We start from the raw sequence: 26,178 nt of genomic DNA on the forward strand, positions 1-26,178 counted from the left end.
AAGGTGAAGACCACAGTGGTGCCTGTGGTCATCGGGGCCCTCGGGGCAGTCACCCCCAAACTGGACCAATGGCTACAACAGATCCCAGGAACAACATCAGACATCTCAGTCCAGAAATGTGCAGTCCTTGGCACAGCCAAGATACTGCGCAGAACCCTCAAGCTCCCAGGCCTCTGGTAGAGGACCCGAGCTCAGAGGATAAGAACCACCCGCCGTGGGTGAGAAGGGAATTTTTATATTAGACATATTGACATATGTGATATATTATAGTGCAGATATTGATATATTTGTTTGTGTTATTATTGATGATTAAACTCAGATTCAGTCAACGTTATTTTAAGTGATTTTTTTAGATACATTTATTTATGATTTTTCAGAATTACCTTGGAGTTATCTTAATAATAATAAACAGGTTTCTGTGTTTTCCTTGCTTCATCAGGGTAATGACGGGTTAGGGAAGTCATTTATCAGTCGTTGAACTTCAAACTGAAACTGGGATCAGTTACCTGAGTGAAGTTGGCCCCCCCACCTTCTTCAAATTAGACAAAATGGGTGTCAATCAACTCGGCTACATTTGTGCTGGTTTGTGCAGCAAAGATTTTCATTTGTGCCGCTATCATTTTAAAGATATTAAGAGGGCTGGTTGACCTTTGATGACCTCTAAAACATTTCTTAATATCTTCAAAACCGAAGCAGCACAAACAAAAGTCTTTTCTGCACAAACCAGCACAAACGTAGCCGAGTTGATTGACACCCATTTCGTCTGATTTGAAGAAGGTGGGGGGCTGGTTGACCTTTGATGACCTCTAAAAACATTTCTTTATATCTTTAAAATGATAGCGGCACAAACGAAAATTTTTGCTGCACAAACCAGCACAAACGTAGCCGAGTTGATTGACACCAATTTTGTCTAATTTGAAGAAGGTGGGGGGGCCAACTTCACTCAGGTGGATCAGTTACCATGGAGACCGAGAACTGGACCAGCAAAGTGATGCACAATAACACCGAACCAGAACCGGTGAACTGTTCAGAGGAACAGTTCTTCTTCAGGAACACAAACTGGTTCAGGTTGTGACTCAGTGAACTGGTATGAACTGGTGGCCTGGTTCTGGTTCTGTGTGAGCAGCTGATCCAGTTTGTGTTTCTGCGATTCTCTCCGGCTCTTCAGGTTTGTCCCGGTTTCAGACACAAATCAAACACGCCTTCCTCAATGTGTCTGTTTTTACTTATCATTATGAAACCATAAAGTTCCACAAACATTATTAAATATGGCTGATCAGATCAATCTGAGCGGATCCAAGCATTCTGCGGGAGAACCCCGGTTCTGTCTGAGTGGATCAGGACAGATTCCTAATGTCTGACTAAACAAGTGTTTCGGGTCCAGAAGGCGACAGAACCTCGGCGTTCCTGGACCGCCTCTGGTGCAGACGACAGTTTGGGATTAATGAGTCGGAACGTCGAAGCGTTCCCGGCTTCAGGAAACCGTCAGGAGCGACCGGAGGGAAGATACTCCAGCTCATCGCTCTCCTCCGGTCCTCGGAGATCTGCAGCGCTCCTCCCTCCGTCTGAGGAAACACAAACACGAGACGGATCAGAGACAGACCGGACCTGATCCCTCCTGACCCGAATCTCCCGGACTTTTAAACAGACTCCAGACTCTGAACAAGAACCAGAAAACAAGTAACGTTGGGAAGCCAGCGGGTCAGAACCGTCCCTCAGCCAAACGTCTGAGAGGTTCAGCTGATGAGCAACATGGATGCTGATCCAAAGAGATTAAAGTGGTTCTGGTTCTGTTCCTGAACCGCTGGCCTCTCACAGTGATGTCTGGTATTAGGACAGATCGGTTCTGATGTATATCTGCTGGTAGACGAGTTTTTAGAGGAGGGTCAGGAATTCCTGGACAGCAGTTTGGGTCCCTAAGCCCCATGGCGTTACGTACAGAGGTCGTCCAAGGACAGCAGTTCTGGGGTTCTGATCCAACCCGCTTCGTACCGACTCTTCTGCTCCAACAGTCGCTGTTTGCTGGGATTCACAAGAACTGAACAAATACAGTCTTATGAACAGTTCATCGGACACACCTGAACCAAAGTGAGTCTTTGCCGCCTACCTGAGAGTCCGGCTGTGGTGGACTGCAACGACCGCGCCGGGGAAAACCCAGCCGCCGCCGGTCCGGCGCCGCTGCTGGGAGAGGATGGGAAGTTGTACAGGTCCTCGGTGGGAACAGAGGGCTGGGTCAGCTGGGACTCTGCAGACCCAGCTGGGTTCTGGCTCTGGGTCCTGCAGCTGGTTCCGTTGGACCGGAACTGAAAGTCGTACTGAGAGAACCCCCGGCTCTCGTCAGTTTCGCATGGGCCAGCGAGCGAGGGGCAAGGGGAAGACGAGGGGGAGACAGAACCGAGACAGGACTGCAGCGGGTGAGGCGGGGCGAGGGCCCCAAACGACGAGGAAGAAGAGGAGGAGGAAGAGTCGTACTGGGAGGAAGGGCAGGTCTGTTCTGATGGTCCCAGTCTGGACAGCTGCTGAGAGATGGCTTTAACACAGGAGTCCAGGGAGCGGGGGGGTTTGGGGAAGGAATGGTAGGGCTGCTGGGGGAGCCGGGGCGCCGAGGAAGAGGAGGAGTTCTTCCTCACAACGCAGCAGAGGTCCTTCAGGTGGCAGAAGACCTGAGGAGGAAAGAACGACGTGAAAATCTGAACCTGAACGAGTCCAGACTTGGACCTGGGGGCTGCAGACTCAGAGATCTGCCTACATCTGGAGTGATTAGTTTGTTCCACTTTAGGATGAGAACCTAAACTAGAACTCGTCCTCCATGTTGTTTTTTCAGGTTTCTGACCTCAGTCATTGCAGGTCTCTTCTTCCTCTGCCTGTTCAGACACTTTCTGGCCAACGCTGCCACCTGCAGGTACCCTTCAGGCTCAGCGGCGCCCCCTGGCAGCAGAACAGCTGGGTGAACACAGAGCTAGAACTGTCAGAAGCAACACCAGAACCTGAGCTCTGACACCAACCTGCAGTCAGCCGTTGATCCAGGTGTCTCCTCCAGGCATCTGGGGCTGAACCTTTTTTACCGTCATCAACTTCCTCCACAAGGTCCCTCTGCAACCCGAACCAGAACCAGATGATATCAAAACCAAGACCCAGACACATCAGCCTTTACAGAAAAATTTAACGTTACGGGAGACACCCATGGAGGGGAGGCTGGGTCGGTGTAGGGCGATGGTACAGGCCTTCACTCCGGCCTCCTGCTGGTTCGGCAGGCACTGGATGTGAGGGGCCTACCAGGGGCCTCTGGCAGTGTAACGGGGAACTGGTTGCTTACACCAAGTGGAACGGAGGGTTCTGGGAAACCTCACGCTGAGGCAACCTCACTGGGTGGGGTGGTCTTAGTTCTGATGAGGTTCTGGTTAGGTCCGTCCTGCCGGAGCCGCCCGGAGCCTGTCCAGGCGCTTGGCCCCAGTGGGGGGCCTCGTCCACCAGGCGCTCTGCATACCTGGATGCTGATCCTTTTGTAGAGCAAATCTGACCTGGTGAATATCAGCAACCAGTTTCTCTCTACGCCTCAAATGGCGAAACGTGTGAAAAACCCGTCAGAGCAGCAACCAGAAAACCTGCAGGGAAAAGTTCTGATGGGACGAGACGAGCCGACCCGAACCCAACAGGACTTTAGACTCGGCTGGGACGATTGGGACCATTTCACAGGTCAACAGGTCAACAGGTGAATGCTCTCACCAGGAATCGGTCTCCTGTCCTCTCGTCCTGCTCCAGAGCTCGGCGGCCCGTCAGAACCTCAAGCAGCACCTGAAACACACAGGACACTTTCAGGCCCGGTTGAGACGTCTGTGGTAAGACAGAACGCGACAGACTGCATTTCCCATCAGCCCCTGGGAGTCTCACCACTCCGTAGCTGTAGACGTCCACCGCTGTGCACAGCTCTCCTCTCCTCACGTACTCGTCGGGCAGATAGGCCAGCGTTCCTCTCACTGTCGTGGTTTTGCCGACGGAAGCCGTCTGCGTCGAGCAGCCGGCCGAGTTCTGCGGTACGTACCGGGCCAGACCGAAGTCCGAAAGCTTTGGTACCAGATGCTGGTCCAACAGGATGTTAGAACTGCAGACACAGAGAGGGAAATCAGAGCTTCATTCTGGTTTCAGAGCTCATCCCAGCACTGAAGCAGCTCTGGTGATGTTCCCCTGGCCTCAAGATAATATACTGGTTCTGGTTCTGGTTCTGAACCAGTCCATTCCAGTCCCTCCTGCAGGTGGCAGCGTTTCTCCCCTGCTGCCTCAGCGTCACTTCATGTCCAGTTATCATCAGCATCGTGGCGAGGAGCAGGAATCGCATCCATAGCCGTCTGTATGTTTAGCAACAGTGAGACTGTCTGTGTTAGTCTCTTTTACCACAAGGACCACTCAAACCAACCAGAAACCTTTGACTAGGCCATCAGTTGTATAAAACCAGCAGATACAGAGCGGCAGGACGGTTCTGTTGTCAGATCCAAACATGTGAATGAGCTGCTCTACATGTTGATGGTGACAAACCGATCAGCAGGAACAGATTTCCTGACCTCTTGACGTCTCCATGGATCAGCGGCTCCTGACGCGACGGCGGGCGGTGCAGGAACTGAAGAGCTGCTGCCGCTCCTTCAATGATGCTGACCCGGTCGGGCCACGAGAGACCCAGCGCCTGGAAGATACAAGCATACGACTGGACCAGATGGAAACACACCTGGAGTAGAACAAACATTGCTACCACAGGAACACACAGAGCATCCTGACAGCTCACTACTACTCTCACAGTCACCCAATCAAAACATGCCGTTTTTGTCCACATCACCATAAAAGCACAGTCGCCCTGCATCCACACCGAGGGCAACATGGAGGCAGCGTGAAGGCGAGTTACGTTCTGCAGCTGGTCCTCCAGGGAGCGGTTCTGCATGTAGCTGTAGATCAGACACATCAGTCCTCCCTCTCCTTCACTGAAGCCCAGCAGGTCTACGATGTTGGGATGTCTGAACCTGACAGCAACAGGAGTGTTCATGTCTGAGATGTACGCTCCGTTTCACTCTGAAGGTGGACAGAGGAACTCACTTGGACAGGTTCTCCACTTCAGTCTGGAAGCTTTTCCTGAGGAGAGTCCAGTCCATCTGGCCGTCCTGTCAGTAGCAGCAGCAGCTTCAGGTTAGTCAATGCAGAAACTAAACTCCTCTAAAAATCTAATTTATATACATAGTTTATTCATTTCATTCATATTCACAATTCAAATACCATGACATATATTGAGACAACCGATTGAAAAGGTGGTTAGCAAAAGTAGAAACTTACTTGATCCTGCCGCCTTTCTTAAATATGATTAACTTTACACATTATTATTGAAAAATAAGTAAAGTAAGCAGAGATGACTGTTCTCGGACAGAAAAAAACACTACTGGCATAAATATATATACAGATAGATTTCTTTTATTCCTCCTATAAATGATGGAGATACATAAATATTATTCATAATGTATAAAGATCTTGTTTATGTCATTTAATTAGCTCTACATCATTAAGAAAATAAAAAAGTATGGTGTTTTATTAGAGAATTTATCTTTTATGGTGCCAATAATGCCGGAATTAACAGTAAATAATAAAGACTCATTTAGTAATGTAATTATATTAGTTGTGTTACCACCCCACACCACTAGAGGCAGCAGTAGACCCAAAGAGATGTGACTGTTGGCTGCAGCCAGGTCCTTCTGGACAGGTCTCACCTTCAGCTAGCTGTTTTAGTTTTTTAGTTTTTTCTTTTTTTCATTGAATATACAAGAATAACAATGAAAAGCTCAAACAACAAGTCAATAACAAACACTACAAAAAACTAAATATCACAACTCCTGCTGTTTACAAATCACAATTATTTCAGAGGCTTGAATAAGGCACTAAAATTAGTGAAAAATAAATAATAATAATAAAATAAAATAAGTTAAATTAACCTACGCCGGAACGCCCGTGTGCCGGTTTTCCGTTGTATTTTCTCACCAACAGAGAGACATGTTGTCAGAACTGGATGTATTTCTTCAGCAGAACTTCAACAGAACTCAGGGGATGATTATGGCCGGAAGAGTGCTGGCACGATTTGGACCTGAGAATACCGGAAACTTTTACTCGTCCGCTGCTGCAGTCAGAGCAGTGGGGGGCGGGGTCAGCATATTGTTGGGGGGGGGCGGGGTCAGGATATTGTTGGGGGGGGGGGGCAGGATATTGTTAGGGGGGGCGGGGTCAGCATATTGTGGGGCGGGGAGGTGGACGGACAGGGGGGGGTTACGCTAACCCCCCCTGCCTCCCCAGATAAGCTGTTTTATTTCTATAATTATTAGTGATGTCACTATCAGTAATAATGTGTCTACCTGAGGATTCCTCGGCTCATTATCTTTCATTAGAGCCTCGTTGATGACTGTATGTTGAAGCACTGAGGAGTTACAGTCATCTGTACATCCTCTAAAATAAAACATGTCCAAAATGACATTTCTTTTTTTGTGTTACAAACATAATAGCTACAAACTACTTACAGTTAAAGTATTTTTGACTGAAAAATAGAAAATTCAGCTTGTCATCTTCATGAAGAGACCAAGTTTTTTCATGTACTTCATATTGTTCTAGAAAGGCAGCTGATTTAATTTAGGTTTACCTTTTCAGGTGTTTTTGGTGATTTAGGGGTTGCGAGTTAAGGGGTTAAACATGTTAGGGGGCTACAAACTGAAGATCTTCTATTAACTCATACAATTTTATTGCATTTAAATTCTGCATCTTTCTTAGACATCTTTTAAAAAAGGAAAGTTCATTTTTGAGAGCAGAGATTGAGAGGATGCATTTTGCATAGCGACATTTATGGATATATTTGGTTACAATAATTAGAATATTGACTAAAAATTGCTAATTTTTTTTTTCTTTGATAGATAAATCGAACTGATTGTTTTGTAAAGAAATAAAATCTACATTTATTGTTCTAGCAGACAGAAAGTTATGAAGTTGATCCCATAAGTTTAATACTTCTTTACATTCGTAAAACAAATGTTTAGTTGTTTCCCACTGAGCTGTTCAAAAAACACAATTCTCAAAATTAAATTAAATTAAATCTCTTTCTTAAGAACTCATTTGAAAGATATATGTTTATTATTTTTAAATGTAATTTAGGAGAAATTGGGAATTTAAAAAAATTTGTCCTAATTTTCACTATCATAGATTTGTTAAAATTTTGTAAGAGAGCTGTGTTATGTTATTTATTGAATACTGATTCAAAACCTTTTATTATCTCTAATGTCCACGTGCTCAGTTTGAATCTCATGGAGTCTTGGAATAGAGAAATTAGGTAAATAGTTTTTAACTGACAGATTGAGGACATCAGGGAAACCATGAAAAACTATCGGAGTTTTCATACCGATGAACCGGCAGACCTGGCTGCTAACGCAGAAACCTTTGAAAATGTCAGAGCAACATTGGTGACGTATTGATGAACCGAGCAGATATTTGATACTTAAACTGCTACATTCTCACCTAAAAACGCTGTAAAAAATCATGTTGTGTCACTTAAAGAGTAATACAGAAAATAATTTGCCGCTCTTCACCGCCATTGCCACTTTGCCTGAACGCCCGGTTTGGATCCGGAATGATTTATGGATATGCTGGGCCGTGAAGGACACACCGGACCCATCCTTCTGACAGGCCTTTTCGCTGCACTATGACCTAACCGGCCTATAAATCCGGCCTTCGGAGGACGTCACCCTGAATTCAGACAAGGCTGGAAGCACATGACTCTGTGCTGCGCTGTGATTGGCTGACCTGTCGGAGTCTCTTGACGGCGCAGTCCATGTTGCTGAGCGTCGCTCGGTAAACAACGCCGAAGCCGCCCTCGCCAACCTGAAGGCTGGGGGAGAAGCCTCGCGTCCCAGCATGCACCTCTTCATATGTCCAGCAGATGATGGTGGTGATGGCGCCGCATGGCGATGGAGATGGAGGCATGACATCATCAGTAGCGGCGGGGAGCCTGGGGGGGGGGCGATGGTTCTCAGAGAACAGGTTGATAGGGGGCGGGGCCGGGCCAGGCAGCGGCTTCCTGTCTGGACACTCAGCTGAAGGGTAGAGCAGTGACATCATCAGCTCATCCGACCAATCAGAGCGCTGCAGTGATGTCAGACCTGCGGGTCTTACCTGTGGACTGAGCTGCCGACGGTTCGTACGGAGGAGGAGGAAGAGCGGGAGGAAGGGGAGGAGGACAACTCAGGTTCTGCATCCCTGCAGAGAATCGGAGTTGAACGTCTATCTGCTCTACAGGTCAGAGGTCAAAGGTCAGTGGTCAACTCACAGCTCAGGATGATGTCCCGCGGTCTGAAAAGCTGCAGAGACTCCAGAAGGTCAACCAACTCCCCGACTCGGCCGTTCCTGTTGCCCCAGTTGTTCATGACCCAGTCGGTCCGCTGCTCCCTCCGGTAGGCCAGGCGCACCGCCGTCTGGTCTCTGAGGATCTCCGAGGCTGTGGAGACAGAACCGACCGATCGGATCAGAACCAGGACCAGAATCTGAGCCAAGCAGCAGAGAAACGTTGGTCATCATGTCCTCCAGCCATTGGAAAAGTTAAACACAATGGAACCAGACCAGTTTAGTTCAATCCTGATCTGAATGGGATGCCAGTGATTCCAGCGTCAGTGTGAAGGCAGAAGAGACGGCGGCGTCTTGCTTGGTTCAGCAAAGGGTCAGGTCAGGTCAGGAACGGTCGTTCCAGACGTAAACAAATGTTTGTTATAACGTCAACATCAGGTGAACGCCAGGCGGACAGTTCTGCTGTTCCAGTGACTAAATGGTTTTCCTCCTGTGGGGAATCTTTCTCTGTAATGACCTTCTTCATTTTTCTCTTTCCTGCAGAGTTCCCCAAGGCTCCATGCTTGGTCCCTTCCTTCTTTTGCTCTACTTGCTGCTACTTCCATCCTAATTCTGTCCATCCACCATGTGGACAGCAGGAATCTGAAGGAGACTCGTTGAAATTCCATGTAAAGAACATCTAAGTCCCTCGAATACCAGAACCGACTGCGGCGAAACAGGAGGCCAGACGGCCGCGTCTCCTCAGGTTCACGTTGAGATGAGTTCAAGAGCAGATTGTTGGTAGGACACTTTCAGTTCCCCGTGGTTCCTCTTCAGGTTCTCATGTCACGGCTTCAGCAGATGGTTCCTCTTTACAACTTTAGCTCACTGCCAGTTTCAAGTCTCAAAAGTAACCAGCATACACTAAGAACAACCAGAACCAACATGGTGGTGTATGAAGAGCCTTTTCCTGTCTGACTCCTTCCTCAGTTCAAAAATTTCCTCAAAATTCTAAACTTCCTTTACTTCCCTCAGCATGTAGGGAAAGTCTTAAGTGGCTGAGGGAAAAAAATACCAGGATGGTTAAAAAAAAATCATACTTAATCAAAATAAAAAACATATTTATATTAAATTTGTTGATAAATATGACAATAAAATGTAACAAACAAATCTCCTCTGCGGTGAAATAACCTCCAGAATTATTTTACTGTTGTAGACAGAAAGAAACAGCAAAGCATCGTTTACCATGCAGCCGTTTGCTGTTGGAGCAACAATAACTTGCTGTGAACAAATGGAGAACAAGAAACATGACAAATTGAAAAGAATCAAAGACGCCAGCCTAAAGAAATTATTTACTATAAACAGAGGAGTTAAAATAATATTTGGTGTTCTGATGAAAAACAAAGCCTGTCCTGATGATCTGGGTCAGATTCCTCAATAATCTCTGCCATGTTTTATGATTTTATTAGTTTGAATCAAACAAATAAACTGAAAATATCACAAAAATCCGTCTGATTCTAACAGCAGGATGAGTCCAGCTTCGGATTAAACTTCCTGTTTCATCCACTGATTTAATCCAAGGGCTGAACCATAACCTTACCCCACACATTATCATCATTACTAACATTAATATCATCATTACTAACATTACTAACATTAATATCGTCATTACTAACATTAATAACATCCTTACTAACATTAATATCATCATTACTAACATTAATAACATCATTACTAACATTAATATCATCATTACTAACATTACTAACATTAATATCACTACTAACATTAATATCATCATTACTAACATTAATATCATCATTACTAACATTAATAACATCATTACTAACATTAATGTCATCATTACTAACATTAACATCATTACTAACATTAATAACATCATTACTAACATTAATATCGTCATTACTAACATTAATAACATCATTACTAACATTAATAACACTACTAACATTAATATCATCATTACTAACATTAATATCATCATTACTAACATTAATATCGTCATTACTAACATTAATAACATCATTACTAACATTAATAACATCATTACTAACATTAATAACATCATTACTAACATTAACATCATTACTAACATTAATAACATCATTACTAACATTAATATAATCATTACTAACATTAATAACATCATTACTAACATTAATAACATCATTACTAACATTAATATCGTCATTACTAACATTAATATCGTCATTACTAACATTAATATCGTCATTACTAACATTAATATTGCCATTACTAACATTAATATCGTCATTACTAACATTAATAACATCATTAAGACCAAGTTCTTTAGGTTCCCCCTACTCAACCTTGACATGACTATCCTCAGTTTTAGTTCCAGAACAGGTTCTGACCTAGCTTGAGGACAGCTGAGCATCAGAACCGTCAACAGAACCAGAACTCGGGGTCACTCTGAGAAGGTTCTGCGGTTCTGTTGATGAAACCTGAAGCTGGTTCTGAGACTGTTCTCAAACGGATCTTTGGTTCTGTAAGAACCAAAACAAGGAGGAGTGAAATAAACCCGGTGGAGGCCGAAGCCGACTCGGATCTTATTGGTTCTGCTGTAGAGATCCAGAACCCAGGCAGCTCTGTTGGACCATCCCAGTTACACAGTAAGAAACCTTCAGAACCATAAGTTGGATCTCTCTAGGTACCAACCCGTCACTGTTAGTGATGTTTCTACAGAACCTTCTGCTGGGTCAACCTAGTTCTGGTCTTAACGGAATGTGTGTTTATCCTCCTGACTGGCTCTGACCCGGTTTGGTCCTGCTGCTGTTGGGGATCAGAGCTGGATCAGAAAGTTCTGAAACTATGAATCTGATTCAGTTCCATGTTCCTGCTGCTGGAGTTCTGACCAGAACCAGGAGGATAGAGACATAAACCCAGTTCTCCAGTCCCTCCACTGGCTGGTTCTGGTTTTGCTCTGCATCAGAACCAGAACCAAACGAGGAGAAGCAGCATTCAGCTTCTATGCACCACAGATCTGGATCAAACTCCCAGAAAACTGTAAACCAGCTGAAACACCGAGGGACTAAAAGCTGCTGTTAGTTTTATTAGAAACATAATCAATAATCAATTTAACTTTATGTCATGTTTGGTTGTTGATTCTATGATGCATGACTTTGTGTTTCAGTGTTTTTATGAAATGTGCTATACAGATCAAATTTAATTGATTGATCGATTGATTCCACTCATCAGGACCGGGTTCTACAGTACTGACCCGAACCCGGCACCAGAACCACATGTTAAGGAAGAACTCTGTCCACTCCAATCATTTAAAGAGGGATGTACTTAGTTTTTACTGGCGCTGCTACCGAACCGACCAGAACCTCCAGACAGAACCACGAACTGCTAACGGAACCTCACCTGAACGCCAGGACCCAAATGATCACGTGACTCAACCTGTAGCGTCACTACGACCCTTCAGCACGTGACTCTGGTGTAAAACCCGATCACTCCTATGGTTTCGGTGCCGCCTCCAGCTGTTCGGATGGTTCTGGGTGTGTTACTCACCGAACCGGGTCCAGTCCAGGTCCAGCAGTCCATCCATGACCCGGCAGAATTCGCAGTGGACCGAGGAGGGCAGCTGGAACAGGAAGTAAGTCCGCGGGTCTCCCTCTGACATGTTTCTGACCGAACCGAGCCGGACCGGGTCACATCAGAACCAGCCCAATAACTCTCCGGACTGACCAACTTCAGAACTTCTGATCTGCGGCAACTTCCGTTCACAGCGCTCAGAAGCTCCAGGCACCAAGAGCCGCTTCCGGTGTGACCTGTCACAATAAAAGCCTGCTCTGCACCTGCGTAGGTAGAAGTAACATCTACTGGTTCGAACAGGTAGAACCCAGTACCGTAAAACCCACCTGTACAGGTCCAAGCAGCATGTTCCAGTCCCGCCCAGACGTACAGCTGCAAAATGAAACTATCTGACCTATTGCAAAGTTCTGTGAACAATCTGGACCGGATGGTTCTGATCCGGAAGTTGTGAATAATAGTAAAGGGACAGTATCATGTAAAATTGACATGTTTGAGCTTTCCATCACGATTTATTTTTATTCCCTCTTCAAATCACATGTGGAGTATTTCTTTGATGTTTTCATGTTTGAGAAATCCTTTAATCTCCATGGCAACCATTCAGCTGCAAAACGCCTGGATGGACCTAGCCCCGCCTTCGAGATGCAGCTCCTCCTCTGAGCTGCAGTATCAGAGCTTCCGCCTCACACAGCAGCCGTCCTCCGCGACTCCCCTCCTTCAGACTAGCCAGCAGCAATTAGCAGACATCTGCTGAGCTAACTGTAGGAGCTGCTGCTCAGAGGAACGCTGGTTTTAAAGGGTTAACAGAGGAGCCATGTTGGGATAACTTCCTGGAGGCGGAGCTTCAAAAGTACAGTTCTTAAAGGGACAGATCCCCAATTTCAAGGCATTAAATTACAATGTCAAACTAAACTTGTTTTACGTCACGTATATGTGACTTATTTATATATATATATATATATATATATATATATATATATATATATATATATATATATATATATATATATATATATATATATATATACATATATATATATATATATATATATAAATATATATATAGTGGTGCCTGTGGTCATCGGGGCCCTCGGGGCAGTCACCCCCAAACTGGACCAATGGCTACAACAGATTCCAGGAACAACATCAGACATCTCAGTCCAGAAATGTGCAGTCCTTGGCACAGCCAAGATACTGCGCAGAACCCTCAAGCTCCCAGGCCTCTGGTAGAGGACCCGAGCTCAGAGGATAAGAACCACCCGCCGTGGGTGAGAAGGGAATTTTATATATATATATATATATATATATATATATATATACAGTACAGACCAAAAGTTTGGACACACCTTTTAATTCAAAGTTTCCTTTATTTTCATGACTATTGACATTGTAGATTCACACTGAAGGCATCAAAACTATGAATAACATGTGGAAATATGCACTAAACAAAAAAGTGTAAAACTGAAAATAGCCCTTATATTCTAGTTTCTTCAAACCTTTTGCTGTGATTACTGCTTTGCACACACTCTGCATTTTCTTGATGAGCTTCAAGAGGTCGTCACCTGAAATGGTTTTCACTTCATAGGTCAACCTGCCCTGTCAGGTTAATAAGTGGGATTTATTGCCTTATAAATAGTCATGAAAATAAAGAAAACCCATTGAATTAGAAAGGTGTCCAAACCTTTGGTCTGTACTGTATGTATGATAGGAAGGTAACACAGTTACTGGACTGTGATATAGAATGATGCTATGTGCCTGGAAAACACAGGATACTGGCCCTTTAAAAATAACTAAAACAGATAGAATATGTGGAACAGCAGTAACCGGGTCAGAACCAGAGGCAGAAGAACCAACAGAATTTCTGTGAGATCCTGCTGCTTTTTCATCTCTAATACAAACAGAACCATCAGTTATGGACCTTGGGACAGGCTCAGAACCTCAGCTGAACAAACAGGACCAGACCTCAAGACCTGGTTCTGGGCTGGATCTATGTGTTTGGTTCTGACCGTCTGCATCGCACTGTGGTTCTGTTTGGAGAGCCGATGGATTCTGACCTGCTCCCTCTGCTGGGTTTGGGTTGGAACAGAACCGCCACCTCTGAGTTTTAGTCCTGCTGGGATTGTGGGGCTTGTATTTTGTTTACAGGAAGTGCTGCATGAAGACTTCCTGTTGTGTTTGACTGAAGTGACTCATGTCCTGTCAGAAGACTCGCTCACTCTGCTATCTTTGTGAGGACCTCAACACAGATTTAGTGTCTGAACCAGAACCAGGACTCCAGATAGGAATGCTGCCTCTCTGGAACCGGGTTCTGGTGCTCTGAGCCCTGCTGGACCGGGTCAGGTTCTGTGGTTCCGATCGCGTCCTAAAGAAACCTAGAAAAATATGACGAATGTAGATATGATCATGTGAGGACTTCTGGTCTGTAGCCGCTTCCTCTGTGTGGTTCTGGTTTCAGAACCGCCTGAACACACACACACACACACACACACACACACACACACACACACACACACACACACACACACACACACACACACACACACACATGATGAGTGGTCTTAATGTAAATGAGCACCAGCCTCAGTCCCTCGTCCTGCGGGCTGTTTGACAGAAGAACCTGCAGGAAGACCCCAGGCAGGGATTAGAACCCAGAACCTTTTTACTGCAAGGCATTACCAGTTCTACCAGCTGCACCACTGAGCCACTCTGTCACCTGCTGCTTCAATCTGGTACTTCAGCAAAATAATGGAAGTAGTAATAATAAGTTTAACATTTTGAATTGCTGTTAAGTATTTATTTGTTGTTACATTTTTAATGTCTATATGTGTATTAATGTAACTACAGACAAAACACTGCCAACAATGTCGAATAATAGTAATTATAATATTTTTCATTGTTTTATGTAATTATTTTTTGTTTACTTTTATTTTGTTAGATTACAAATGTTTTTATTATCTTATTTATGGTTTTGATGTTTTGGTTTTCATTAGTGCAACAATGAACGTATAGTCTGCAAATAACGTTTCAATAGTAATAATAATAAGCAAGTCAGGGAAGTAAATTTAACAGTAAATATTACAGTTTTCAGAAAATATCATGAAATGAATAGTTTTTGTGCATAAAGAAGCTGGTTGGGGGGAAACAAATACGGCACGGGCTTAAAACAGCAAGGACTTCTACCGAAACTCAGCAATGTTTCGATAGATCATGGCGATTTCTCCTATTGTATTAGAGTCATATTTGAGTGATCAGAAATATTTAGTTAAGTAGTTCAGCCGAGGTGTAGGTGATGGAGTAAGATCTGCTGATGGAGAGGCGGGAGGAGAAAGAAAAGACCCTCCGTTCAAACTTTTGAAGGAAGCGGCGGAAGATTTTCCGAGAGGTCCCTGAAAGCCTCAGCCTGACGTCACCAGGTTAAGATCTCGCGGAATTACGCCGCCCCTGGTTGATTGTCTAGGCTGCTGTGGGCTGGGATCTCGCGGTGTTTCGCTGCTGACGGAGGACAGCGGAGATGTTTGGAGTTTTTTAATATAAATTTATTTATTTAAATAAAAATGGCCGCCGCGGAGCGCGGAGCGGACAGACTGTAAGTGTTTTCCTCTTCCATCCTCTCTTCCCGCGGCTTCCCGTTCAGTTTAGCGCCGCTGTTTCCTCCGCACAGCTTTATGACGCAAAGTGCGCAGATTTTCACCCCGGGCCGTCTCCGCGGAGCGGGGTTAGCGGCAATAACGTCACACAGTGAGCCCGGAGCGAGGCTCCTCGGAGCCCCGCTGCCGAAGCTCCGTAGGCCCGCGGCGGGCTCCGCGGTGCCCGGGGAGGAACCGCACAGGCCGGGCCGAGCGGCGGTGGCGAGCCGGGAGGAGCGCGGCGGCTGCGGGGCTGCCGCTCCGTCACAGCTAACGGGCTAGCTGCTGGCGAGCACGCGCACATGCACGCGCTCCACAATAACCCGGGTTAACTACCCCACGCCCCCGGTTCCTCAGCGCTAGCAGCCAGATAGCTGCAGCCGCTGCCGGAGTGCCGCTGAGCAGGAGCGTGCGCGGACACGAGCGCGCGTGCCCGTCTGTGGTTTCAATGTGTGAGCTGCTCACTTCCTGTTTCAACCTACAGCGGCAAACAATAAGCCGAGTTCAGATCAGTCAGACAGAACCGGGTCAGAACCGAACCTGGCACGTTCAGTCCAATCACAAACATCCCGGTTCTGAAGCGACCCGGTCCAGCTCATTCTGCTGGTTAAAGCTGTCTAAGAACAACAGAACCGAGTCAGAACCATGACCCGCGCCTGAAGCAGAATGTTCCAGCAGGGTGACACACCAGAACCAGAACCACATCTGAAGCTCTGCAGGCCTCACGGCCTCACCTGAGGTCAGAGGTCAGGAGCCGTGTGGGGAAATGTTCTGTGGGCCGAGGCGGACCGGATGTTGGTTCGGTTTCGTCTGGAGGAAAACAACCAGAACATCAAACATGGCAGAGGTAGTGTGATGCTGTGGGCTACTGCGCTGCTTCTGGACCTGCATGACGTCCAAAGCAAAGCGGGTCAAAGTTCTGAGACTCAGCCGTGGGAATCTGGGTCAGGGTGTGATTACTTTCCACACAGAACCAGGTTTGGACCCTCAATAAATGATTCAGAAACCATTTTTATCCACATTATTATTATTCTGCTCTGTTTAAAGCCGTCAGACTTTTATTGTAAAACCGTCAAACTCCCTTTAAAACAGTTGATCGCCTTTAGAACCCGGTTCTAGATCTGGTTCTGGTTCTGATCACTTGATCTCTGAAGGATAAAACCTTCCTCAAGATGAGAGGAAGCTTCCAGCCGCATGCCTCTGATGACAAAGTGTGTTTTATTTATCGTCTCGTTTTCCTTCATTATTTGCATAGTTGGAGCAGAACCGGACCGGTCCGGCTCTCCTTCCGGTCCGACCGCCGCATTCTGAAGGAACAGATCTGTAGAACTTTGACACAAAGCACTCGCGATGTAAAACTGTTCACTGCATCTGTCTCTGTTGTTTATCTGATTAATAATTAAAGTCAGACAGAAGCTGATGATGGCTGTTTATAAACAGGAAGACTCAACCAGCCGATCACCGATCACATGATCCTTCCTGTCAGGATTAAAAACAATATTTCTATTTGAGGTCAAAATAATGAGAAAAATCAGTTTTTCTTAACATTCAGAGGTTTCTATCCACTCGCTTCAGTTTGTTTTTATATACCAGATTTAAACCAAATGTTGCCTAGCGACAAAGCATCCCTGCTACATACAATAGTAGAACATCAAATTCAGCTCATTATTCAAATTGGTTCTAACGTTTTCTATCTAAACTCAGCAGAAGAGAAGTAGAGAAACTAACACTGCTAGGCAGGACCGTCGTCAGTCATGTAACGTATCGGACAGAACTCCCATGTAAAACCGTCAGCAAACACTTTCAGTTAGCGCTAGCTGGTAAAACTCAGTGCTACATGAAGACTTGTGTAACAGTTATGAGCTAAGCAGCTAACTGTGGCTACAAAAGCAGCATCAGCAGAGCGGCCTTTAAGGAGCCTGAGGTGTGAAAAAACAGGAGGCAGTGCTTTTAGTTTTGGTGAATATATATTAAGTGATTTGAATTAAAAAAACATACAATTACAACAACACAATGAGACACATGAGAATTGACTCAGAATAAATTAATTTAAAAATCATTAAGTCCATAGTCCATTCCTAGCTCACCATCTTTCGATCAGATGAGGATCTGATCGGACAGGTGGAAAAAAAACTCGACCTAAAAGGTCAGAAAACCCATTAAGTGTTTATCAAAAACAATTATGTACAAATATAATACAAAGGAAATAATTATTAAATTTAAACATCTAGTTTATGCATACTAAATGCAATAATTAGATTCCTAATAATTAAACATTTCAATCAGGTTAAATTAACCATAATTTAAATAAAACAAAACTATCATATTTCAACTAATCAATTTAAAGTTAAAGTGCTAAAATTAAGGTGCACTTCCAAACTATCAATCAAGAAAAATAAAATAAATTAATTGTAAAATACTCAAGCAGAGTGAGGGAAGGAAAATAAATAAATATACTGCGCAATATCAACTTAAGTATAACTAGATTCTGTTCTGATCAATTTTATCTTAAACTTCAGTGCCTCAGCATCAATGTAAACGTGTCAGAACACAAAATTCAGCAACAAGTTACCTTTTAGAAGAGACTGGGCCGTACTGAGCCACAATCAGCACCAACAGAATCCCGGTGACGGTCCAGGTAAACGGCGCCAGTAACAACGCTCCAATGAGAAATCGAGCAGAAGTACCACATGAAAACGTAATACTGTTATCAAATAAAAACTCACCCAGCAATCAAATCAATAGGTTCAAAGATTTTTGGAGGAAGACGCCAACAGCAAGAATCACAGTGGAACAGGTGAGGATCTTTAACTGCGCGCTGGAGGCGGGACTTTAAATAAGCTAGCAGAGTTTGTGCAACACAGGAAGTGGCCCCGCAAAAATAAAAGTCCTTTACTAATTGCAGGTTACACTTGCACTCCACTTGCTGTTGGACAGTTTGCTGTCATTGAGAGATGCAACATTAACACAGGGTCATATTTTTCCCAGGGAGGAGGGACAAGAAGGCGAAGAGGGAGACCCCCAACCCTCAACCAGACAGAGAGACAGGTCACACAGTAAGACAAAGAAGCCACGCAGGGAGCGCCGTCATGGTGACCAGGGGGCTGAGTCCACTGCCTCAACCACCCCGTCAGCAGTTAGTGAACAGCCACAGGTGGGGGCGGAGCCACAGAGCCAGGTACAGAACACATGGAGAGCTGGAGAGGTAACAGCCAGAATGATGTGCAGAAATGTTTACTTGTCTTTCCACCCTTTAGGTGGTAGAGCCAGTGGCGGGACCCTCAGACCAAGGGTCCGAGTCTGCAGGCTCTCCCAGGCAACGCCGCTCCATCATTCGAGACCGAGGGCCAATGTACGATGACCCGTCGCTGCCTGAAGGCTGGACCCGCAAACTGAAACAGAGAAAGTCTGGACGATCTGCGGGGAAGTTTGATGTCTACCTGATCAAGTAAGTCATGATCAACATGATGATGGTTCCCTTTGGTGCTTAAGAATACAATCTCAAATGAATGCCATTAACATTCAGCTGTTTTTGTTCTGTAAAGCTCGGAGGGAAAGGCATTTCGTTCAAAGGTGGAACTCATTGCCTACTTTGAGAAGATTGGTGACAAACAGACCGATCCCAATGACTTTGATTTTACTGTCACGGGGCGCGGAAGCCCATCCCGTCGTGAAAAGCGCCCTCCCAAAAAACCAAAAGTGGTGAAACCATCAGGACGAGGCCGAGGGCGGCCCAAAGGTACAGAGGCCAGGATAGCAGAAGTTGCAGATGAGTCATTAAATCAAGGGCAGCTTTTCATAAGTGGTTCTGCAGTTCTTCTGTGTTCATCTCTTTTATTTGTGTAGGCAGTGGAAAAATGCGTCAGGCCACTGAGGGTGTGGCCATGAAGCGAGTGGTTGAGAAAACTCCAGGAAAGCTGCTGGTTAAAATGCCTCTTGGCAAGGCAGAGTCCTCCTCTGGAACCACATCAAAGGTATGACGGTTGTTCAGTCCCTCACCTGGACGTTTTTACATTGAAGATAAAACTTACGGCTTTAAAGGTTGAGCTGTAACTTCACTCTGTGCAACTGTGTCTGTGACCATAACAATATTGAAACTCATGCTTTTGAGTATCTGGTTTTTCCTCTGCAGGTGGTGTCTCCTACCGCAGTGCCCAAGTCCCGGCCAGGCAGAAAGAGAAAATCAGAACAGGACCTTCCACCTCCACCCAAGGCCGCTCCCAAAAAACGAGGAAGGAAACCAGGATCAACCTCTGCACCATCATCAGTCACTGCTGCATCCACGTCTTCAACCACAGCCTCTGGTAGCTCAACAGCTGGAAGCTACACTGCAGCTGCCATTATGGTGGCTGAAGCCAAAAGGAGAGCAGCTAAGGAGTCTTCCACTAAACCTGCTGTCCAGGAAACAGCTCTGCCAATCAAAAAGCGCAAAACAAGAGAAACTGTGGAAGAGATGGAGAGTGTTCAGGCTCCACTGGTTACACCTGCTGAGACTGGAAGCACCGGTGCAGCACAGGAAAAGGGAGGGAAGGTGGAGGGAGGTCCAAGCTCAGACCCAAAGCCTACATCCACTGTAGGAAGCCAGTCAGAGAAGCAACCTTCTGCTTCAGATGAGAGCCATTCCCATGGACACAAGTCACATAAGTGCCAGAAGCACAAGGAAAAAAGAGAATCTGGAGATGAAGGAAGCAAAGGAAAGGATGTTGGTGAAAATGAAGGAGGGGGTGGAAGGAGTAGCAGCAGTAGTAGCATCATCCCTTCAAAAAGCCACAAAAGGAAGGAACGACAACCTCATAAACACCATCATCACCACCACCATCACCACCACCATCATCGCCACCAACAGTCCTCTGGCTCACCATTAGATCACCCGCCTCCTCTAACAGTTTCTGAATCACCTCCTAGCCAACCCAGGCCTGAAGCTGATCCCCAGACTGTGCCTCATCAAACCCCTGAAAAAAAGGTTCCCCCCAAACCACACCAAAAGTCTGTGCCTCGGCCCCCTCCTGAATCTCTGCAACCTGTTTCTCCACCACACCACCAGCCCCATTCCTGTCCCCATACCTCGTTACCCAGTCCACCACAAGCCCATAGTCTGCAAGTATCCCAGTCATCCCCCACCAGACATTTACTGCCTGAGGCACAGTCCCTACAACCCCAAATCCAAACCCCTAGTCACCCATTGTCTACCAACCAGTCAGCCCAGTCACTCTCCACAGCCCAGCACCAAAGCCACCATCAGACTCTACATGATCCACCCAAGTCCCCACCTATTCTGCATGCTCAGCCATCTCAAACTAGGCATTCACAATCACAGGTCCAGTCCTCCACTGCACTCCAGCCTCAGATCCAGCCTAGACATTTGCCTCATATCCAATCCCAGATTAAACAATCCCACCCTCAGACCTCAGTTCAGCCCCAACTCCGACCCCAGCCAAGAATTCAAACACAACCTCAGTCACAATCCCAAACCAAGACACCACCCAAGACACCACCCAAACTTCAGTCCCAATCACAGGCAACAATTGAGATGCAACAACAGACTCAATCCCAAGACAGATTACCTACACAGATTCAAAGTCAACCCCAGACCAGGCCTCCGACACAAATTCAGAGTTTACGTCAGACTAGGACACCAACACAAGTCCAGAGTCAACCCCAGACTAGGACACCAACACAAGTCCAGAGTCAACCCCAGACTAGGACACCAACACAAGTCCAGAGTCAACCCCAGACTAGGACACCAACACAAGTCCAGAGTCAACCCCAGACTAGGATTCCAACACAAGTCCAGAGTCAACCCCAGACTAGAATACCAACACAAGTCCAGAGTCAACCCCAGACTAGGATTCCAACACAAGTCCAGAGTCAACCCCAGACTAGGACACCAACACAAGTCCAGAGTCAACCACAGACTAGGACACCAACACAAGTCCAGAGTCAACCCCAGACTAGGATTCCAACACAAGTCCAGAGTCAACCCCAGACTAGAATACCAACACAAGTCCAGAGTCAACCCCAGACTAGGATTCCAACACAAGTCCAGAGTCAACCCCAGACTAGGACACCAACACAAGTCCAGAGTCAACCCCAGACTAGAATACCAACACAAGTCCAGAGTCAACCCCAGACTAGGACACCAACACAAGTCCAGAGTCAACCACAGACTAGGATTCCAACACAAGTCCAGAGTCAACCCCAGACTAGGATTCCAACACAAAATCAAAGCCAACTGCAGACTAGGGTTCCAGCTCAACCTCATCCTCACTTGCAATCTGGCCTTCAGGTTTTGCCTCAGACTCGTATGAGACAGACCTTGCAACACCAGGTCCCAAATCCGCATAGAGCTCCACCCAGTCAATGTCCCGCCCAGCCTAGGCCACCCATTCCCCAGTCCCAAACACATCCACACTTTCAAAGCTTTCAAACCCAGTTGCATCCCCAGTCCCTTTCTCAACACACAAGGCTACATGCGCAGAACCTTGTTTCTCACAGACCATCATCATCCAGCCACGCCCATCCCATTCCCGTCCCTGCTCAGCAGAACCAGAGTGAACAGCCACAGGACCTGAGCACCACACGGCCTGCCCTGGAGAGCCAGTTCCCAAGAAGAGACGCCAGCATGGAGGGCATCAGGATGGAGGGAAGAGGAGAGATGCTCTCAGCATCAGATACCAGAGAAGTTTTAGGAGGTGAAAGAGGGTCAAACAGCACATCAAGACCTTCCAGCTCTGTGCCACCTGGAGTAGCAGGGTCCAGTCTTGTGCCTGGAGCAGACGGTAGGGCTCGACTGAGGGTGGAGCCAGAGGCAGCAGGTGACAGCAAGGAGCTCAGAGACATTGTCCCACAGTCCACCGTTCCCCGTCCCAGCTGTGAGGAAACCGTGGAGTCGCGAACTGCTGTCAGTGAAAGAGTCAGCTGATTGGTTGGTCAGGTGGAAGGCAAGCTGATTGGTGACCTTATAGACGAGTCGACCCCAGACGGAGGAGTATGGCCGCGCTGTTCATGGAGATGTTTGGACCTCACTCTGTTTTCAAACAGAAGCTGGAAGAACCGTCACAGTTTCTACTGTTGGATTCTGTCTGGAGACTTTGTGAAGTTGTAGGAGGTACAGCCAGTTGGCGCTGAAGGACAGATCAAGAGGGGAACGAATAGAGTCTTTTTCTAGAAGAAAACAAATGAAAAGGAAAAATAAGAAAAAGTGTGTGTGTGTATATAATCTAAAGGCAGCTGTTGCATCCTGTTAGTCTCCATACGGAGGTGGAGAGTAGTTTGGAACTAAAAACCGTCGCTTAACAACACATTACTCTGATAAAATGTTGCTTCCGGAATATAACCTGTTTTTTATTTAGTAGTTGGTTGTTTTGTCTTTGTTATACAGCTTTAAGAAGTAATATTACCAACAGCCCTGACTCTAACATGGCCCACGGTGACTGACAGTCCTTTCCTCAAACCAGTCCTTGACTGAAAGTCTACGAGGCAATGCGCCGCGGCGGTTTGCACCTTAAATTGGTTTCTTAAAAATTTCTCATCTTTATTTTTCAAAGTTTTCCATGAAACCCTAAAAAGCAGAGGCTTTCTTTTAGTGTTCTCAGTTCTTGCGCTTGTTCTTGCCTCTCGCCATTTTGCCTGAGATCAAAAGTGTTAAAGTTCTCAGTCCTCTTCCAGATTTCCTCAGATGTGTCATGAATCTGGAAGCAGCTGGAACCCCGACGGCCTGATTCAGAAGGATTTCAACAGCTTGAGGAGTTCATGGTTCCTCTCAGCTGATTTAGGATCTGATGAATCCGGCCGATAAGAAAAGCTGCTCATTGGTGTTTCAACATTTCCAGTTCAGCCAGTTCTTCCAGGATTTTTCCTAAACTGGTCTTCATGGACTTGTATGTTTCTCTCAAATTTTGTTTCTACCGTGAGCACTTTTGATATCAAACCAAACCCATGCCTACAGTAGCTTTATTTGAGTTCTTTTGATAATGAATGTGTGGGAAAGGACCCATTCTAAATGTGTCTTTACGTCAGATGTCTGGAACAGTTTGCACATCTCAACTTCATACAATCAACCCCCTGCATGTCGCTCAGAGACCCTGCAGGCCTTCAACCGGGGTCCGTGTTCGCAGAGGCCAACCTGGCTCAGCTTCACGGTCCAGGTCTAACCAGGAAAGGTGATTCCGATGGATCCGGCTGTGCAGAGAGGACGGGACTGTGGGCTTTTCCCTTCAGATCTGAGAGTCACAGTTAGGAGGTATCGGGATGCTTTCTGAGCTGCAGTCTTGAAATGGTTTGATCAGTTCTTGTTGCTGATGACTCAGGCACTCACTGCGCTGAGATTCCTTGGCACCTTTACTGCCGAATCCACACGGTGTTTCAGGCGTTCTTAACAAACCCGCAGATGGTATCAGAAGGAAATGTTTGGCTAGTTCTTGCTCTGTGGTCGTTTAGTGTCTGACCAACAGCCCAATCTCACCACTAAGGACATCCAGCAACACCTTCAGTTCAATCATCTGTATTGCTGTTACTCCGACTGCACCAAGTTCACCAGGAACGTCTAACACCTCCAGTCTGAAAACAGACATCGTGAGACGCCACTCTGTTTCCATCAATGTTTTTTCATGTCCGTTTTGAAGTGTCGCATTAGAAAAGGTTGATGGAAATGCTAAAATTCAAAATAACTTCCTCAATTTCCCAAACAACTTTTTATGCTCGCGTCAGGTGATTTTTGGCTCTTCTGAAAAAGAGTTAATGCGCTAAAGGAGAGATGGAAGCAACAAACTTTCCTATCCACAGTTCGGTTTGTGTTTTACCAGAGGTACGAAACCTGGAGAAATTCAAAAGTCCAGGCCTCCAGCACAAAGTGGAGGACTATTTTTTTCTGAGATGTGCGGTCCATGCTAGTTTATAACCTCTACTTCCTGCTCATTCGCGCCATGCGTAGTGTCAACATCTGATGAAATAACGCTTTGAGTAACTTGGATGCTCGAGTCCCGTCCTCCAGAGCTACCGTCCTGCAACTTGTAGATACATCGTCACTCCAACAGAGCGGCATCGGCTCTGAACAGGCCTGGGAACCAGCCAGTCGTTGGTTCAGGTGTGCTGGAGCAGGGAAGCGTCTGAAAGCTGCAGGCCGGCTCTGGACGACTGGACCTGAGCGGTCCTGCTATGGCCTGAATGATTCAGGGATAATTTGTTTTTCTTTTTCTTTGTTGCAACATTTCCAATTTGCATGATGTAATTCCCCATCGCATCACATAGACTTTCCTCAAAAGTAATCATGTAGATATGTAAACTGGACAGTGGCAGTGGACTAGTTCAAGCAAAATATCAACATTTCTGTCTGAATAAACATCTTTGGTCAGGCGCTGACTTTGGCTCTTGGATGAAGTTTGTGGGCCGTCGGCGTCTCTGAGGGATTATTCTGTAGAATCATCACGCAGAAACCAACACGTCTTCAGGAAGTCAACAGATGACCTGTGACCTGCTGGGGCTTCCTGTTAGGGTTCTGTGACTCTCTGACCTGAACCTCCCAGTCTCTCTTGGTTCTGGATCCAGTGACCCGGCTCGCTGTGAGCCCCTTTAGCGTAGCCCGGCCTCTGCCAGCTGCTCGCCACCGCAGAAACGTTCCTCTCTGATTGGACCCACTCCACTGACTGGACCCAGCACAATCTACAGTAACCAGCCACCATATTGCATGTTCCAGAGTTTAGTGCCTATATTAATAATAATAATAATAATATTGTGTGTCTTGCCAGAAGCCACCATGTCAGCCGAGCCATGTTGTGTTTCTAGACCTTAGTAGTAATGTGTGTGGTGACTTCATAGTTGCTAATATTGAGGATGAATATTCTGCTTTTACTCTGGTTGGAATTCAGTGAAGCTCCAGAAAACACCGTCGCTGTAGAAGAAACTAGTTTTTACCTGTTTTCTTATTTTTGTTTCTAACTAAAACCATTTGTTGTCCCTGACGTGTCTGTGGTCTCCGTGTTTGACTCGCCTTCCTCAGCGGTCTGATCCAGATGAGCTTCATCCCACTGCATCTTTCAGGCTTTAAATATTAATCACATTTAGGCAATATCAGCAGGATGGAGGTATTATTATGATTTTATTATTATTTTATTAGAACGATGGAGCCTAAATGCTTCTTACTGTGGAACCTCAATGAAAAGTTCTGCAGTTTTTTCCATGTCAGATAAAAAGTTGGTAGCAGCTAAACGGAAACTGGGTTGCTTTAAAAGACCAAAGAGAGAACAAGAGCCGGACATTAAGTCACTGCCCCCTGCTGGTGGTGCTGAGAAACTAAATAAGAAATGAAAAGGTTTTAAAGCAAAGATCTGACGTCATAAAATTCTCTCAGGTTTGGAGTCAAAATAAACCCAGAGGTTATTAAATGATGACGCTATTATGACTCCATCAAGCTGAAAGATAATGAACAGCAAGAATAAAGTTCATTAAAAATATTGATCAAAAAGAACCACGACCAGATTGGGTCGGACTGAATTCTCTGGTCCAGTTGAGTCTCATCAGATTCAACTGAATCAGACAGAAACCCTGAGATGGTCTAAAGGCCGAATGGACGATTTTAGAAACAGCTCGGAACAGGATGCAGTTATTAATATGTAGGATTAATGAATAAAAAATGGCTGCCACTGCGCCA

The 26,178-nt window shown here is 45.8% G+C and overlaps 2 protein-coding genes across 7 annotated transcripts; one reads left to right on the top strand and one right to left on the bottom strand.

Moving 5' to 3' along the window:
• Positions 1-877: 877 nt before the first annotated feature.
• On the bottom strand, positions 878-12,264 carry irak1 (interleukin 1 receptor associated kinase 1). 3 transcript variants are annotated; one of them, XM_023334065.1, is made up of 14 exons: positions 11,884-12,249; positions 8,336-8,503; positions 8,182-8,265; positions 7,813-8,102; positions 5,083-5,147; positions 4,895-5,009; positions 4,560-4,678; positions 3,892-4,102; positions 3,727-3,795; positions 3,006-3,093; positions 2,834-2,928; positions 2,108-2,663; positions 1,940-2,038; positions 878-1,565 (listed from the first exon to the last, which is right to left on the bottom strand). In XM_023334065.1, exons 1-14 carry the CDS (start codon positions 11,993-11,995, stop codon positions 1,486-1,488), a joined length of 2,151 nt encoding a protein of 716 aa, XP_023189833.1. In that variant the 5' UTR covers positions 11,996-12,249; the 3' UTR covers positions 878-1,485. The 3 variants fall into 3 exon arrangements, with proteins under 3 accessions (XP_023189833.1, XP_023189825.1, XP_023189831.1); XM_023334057.1 differs by having other exon boundaries at positions 4,560-5,009; positions 11,884-12,259; XM_023334063.1 differs by lacking the exon at positions 1,940-2,038 and having other exon boundaries at positions 4,560-5,009; positions 11,884-12,264.
• Positions 12,265-15,243: 2,979 nt separating this feature from the next.
• LOC102231331 (mediator of DNA damage checkpoint protein 1) lies at positions 15,244-25,489 on the top strand. Of its 4 annotated transcripts, XM_023333960.1 has the most exons (7): positions 15,244-15,490; positions 18,519-18,708; positions 18,788-18,978; positions 19,076-19,269; positions 19,377-19,504; positions 19,663-21,439; positions 21,692-25,489. In XM_023333960.1, exons 1-7 carry the CDS (start codon positions 15,459-15,461, stop codon positions 22,450-22,452), a joined length of 3,273 nt encoding a protein of 1,090 aa, XP_023189728.1. In that variant the 5' UTR covers positions 15,244-15,458; the 3' UTR covers positions 22,453-25,489. The 4 variants fall into 4 exon arrangements, with proteins under 4 accessions (XP_023189728.1, XP_023189717.1, XP_023189721.1 ...); XM_023333949.1 differs by having other exon boundaries at positions 15,249-15,490; positions 19,663-25,489; XM_023333953.1 differs by having other exon boundaries at positions 15,249-15,490; positions 18,519-18,684; positions 19,663-25,489.
• The last annotated feature ends 689 nt before the right edge of the window (positions 25,490-26,178 follow it).

This window comes from Xiphophorus maculatus, chromosome 1 (genome assembly GCF_002775205.1).
Source record: "Xiphophorus maculatus strain JP 163 A chromosome 1, X_maculatus-5.0-male, whole genome shotgun sequence".
Taxonomy (NCBI): Eukaryota; Metazoa; Chordata; class Actinopteri; order Cyprinodontiformes; family Poeciliidae; genus Xiphophorus; species Xiphophorus maculatus.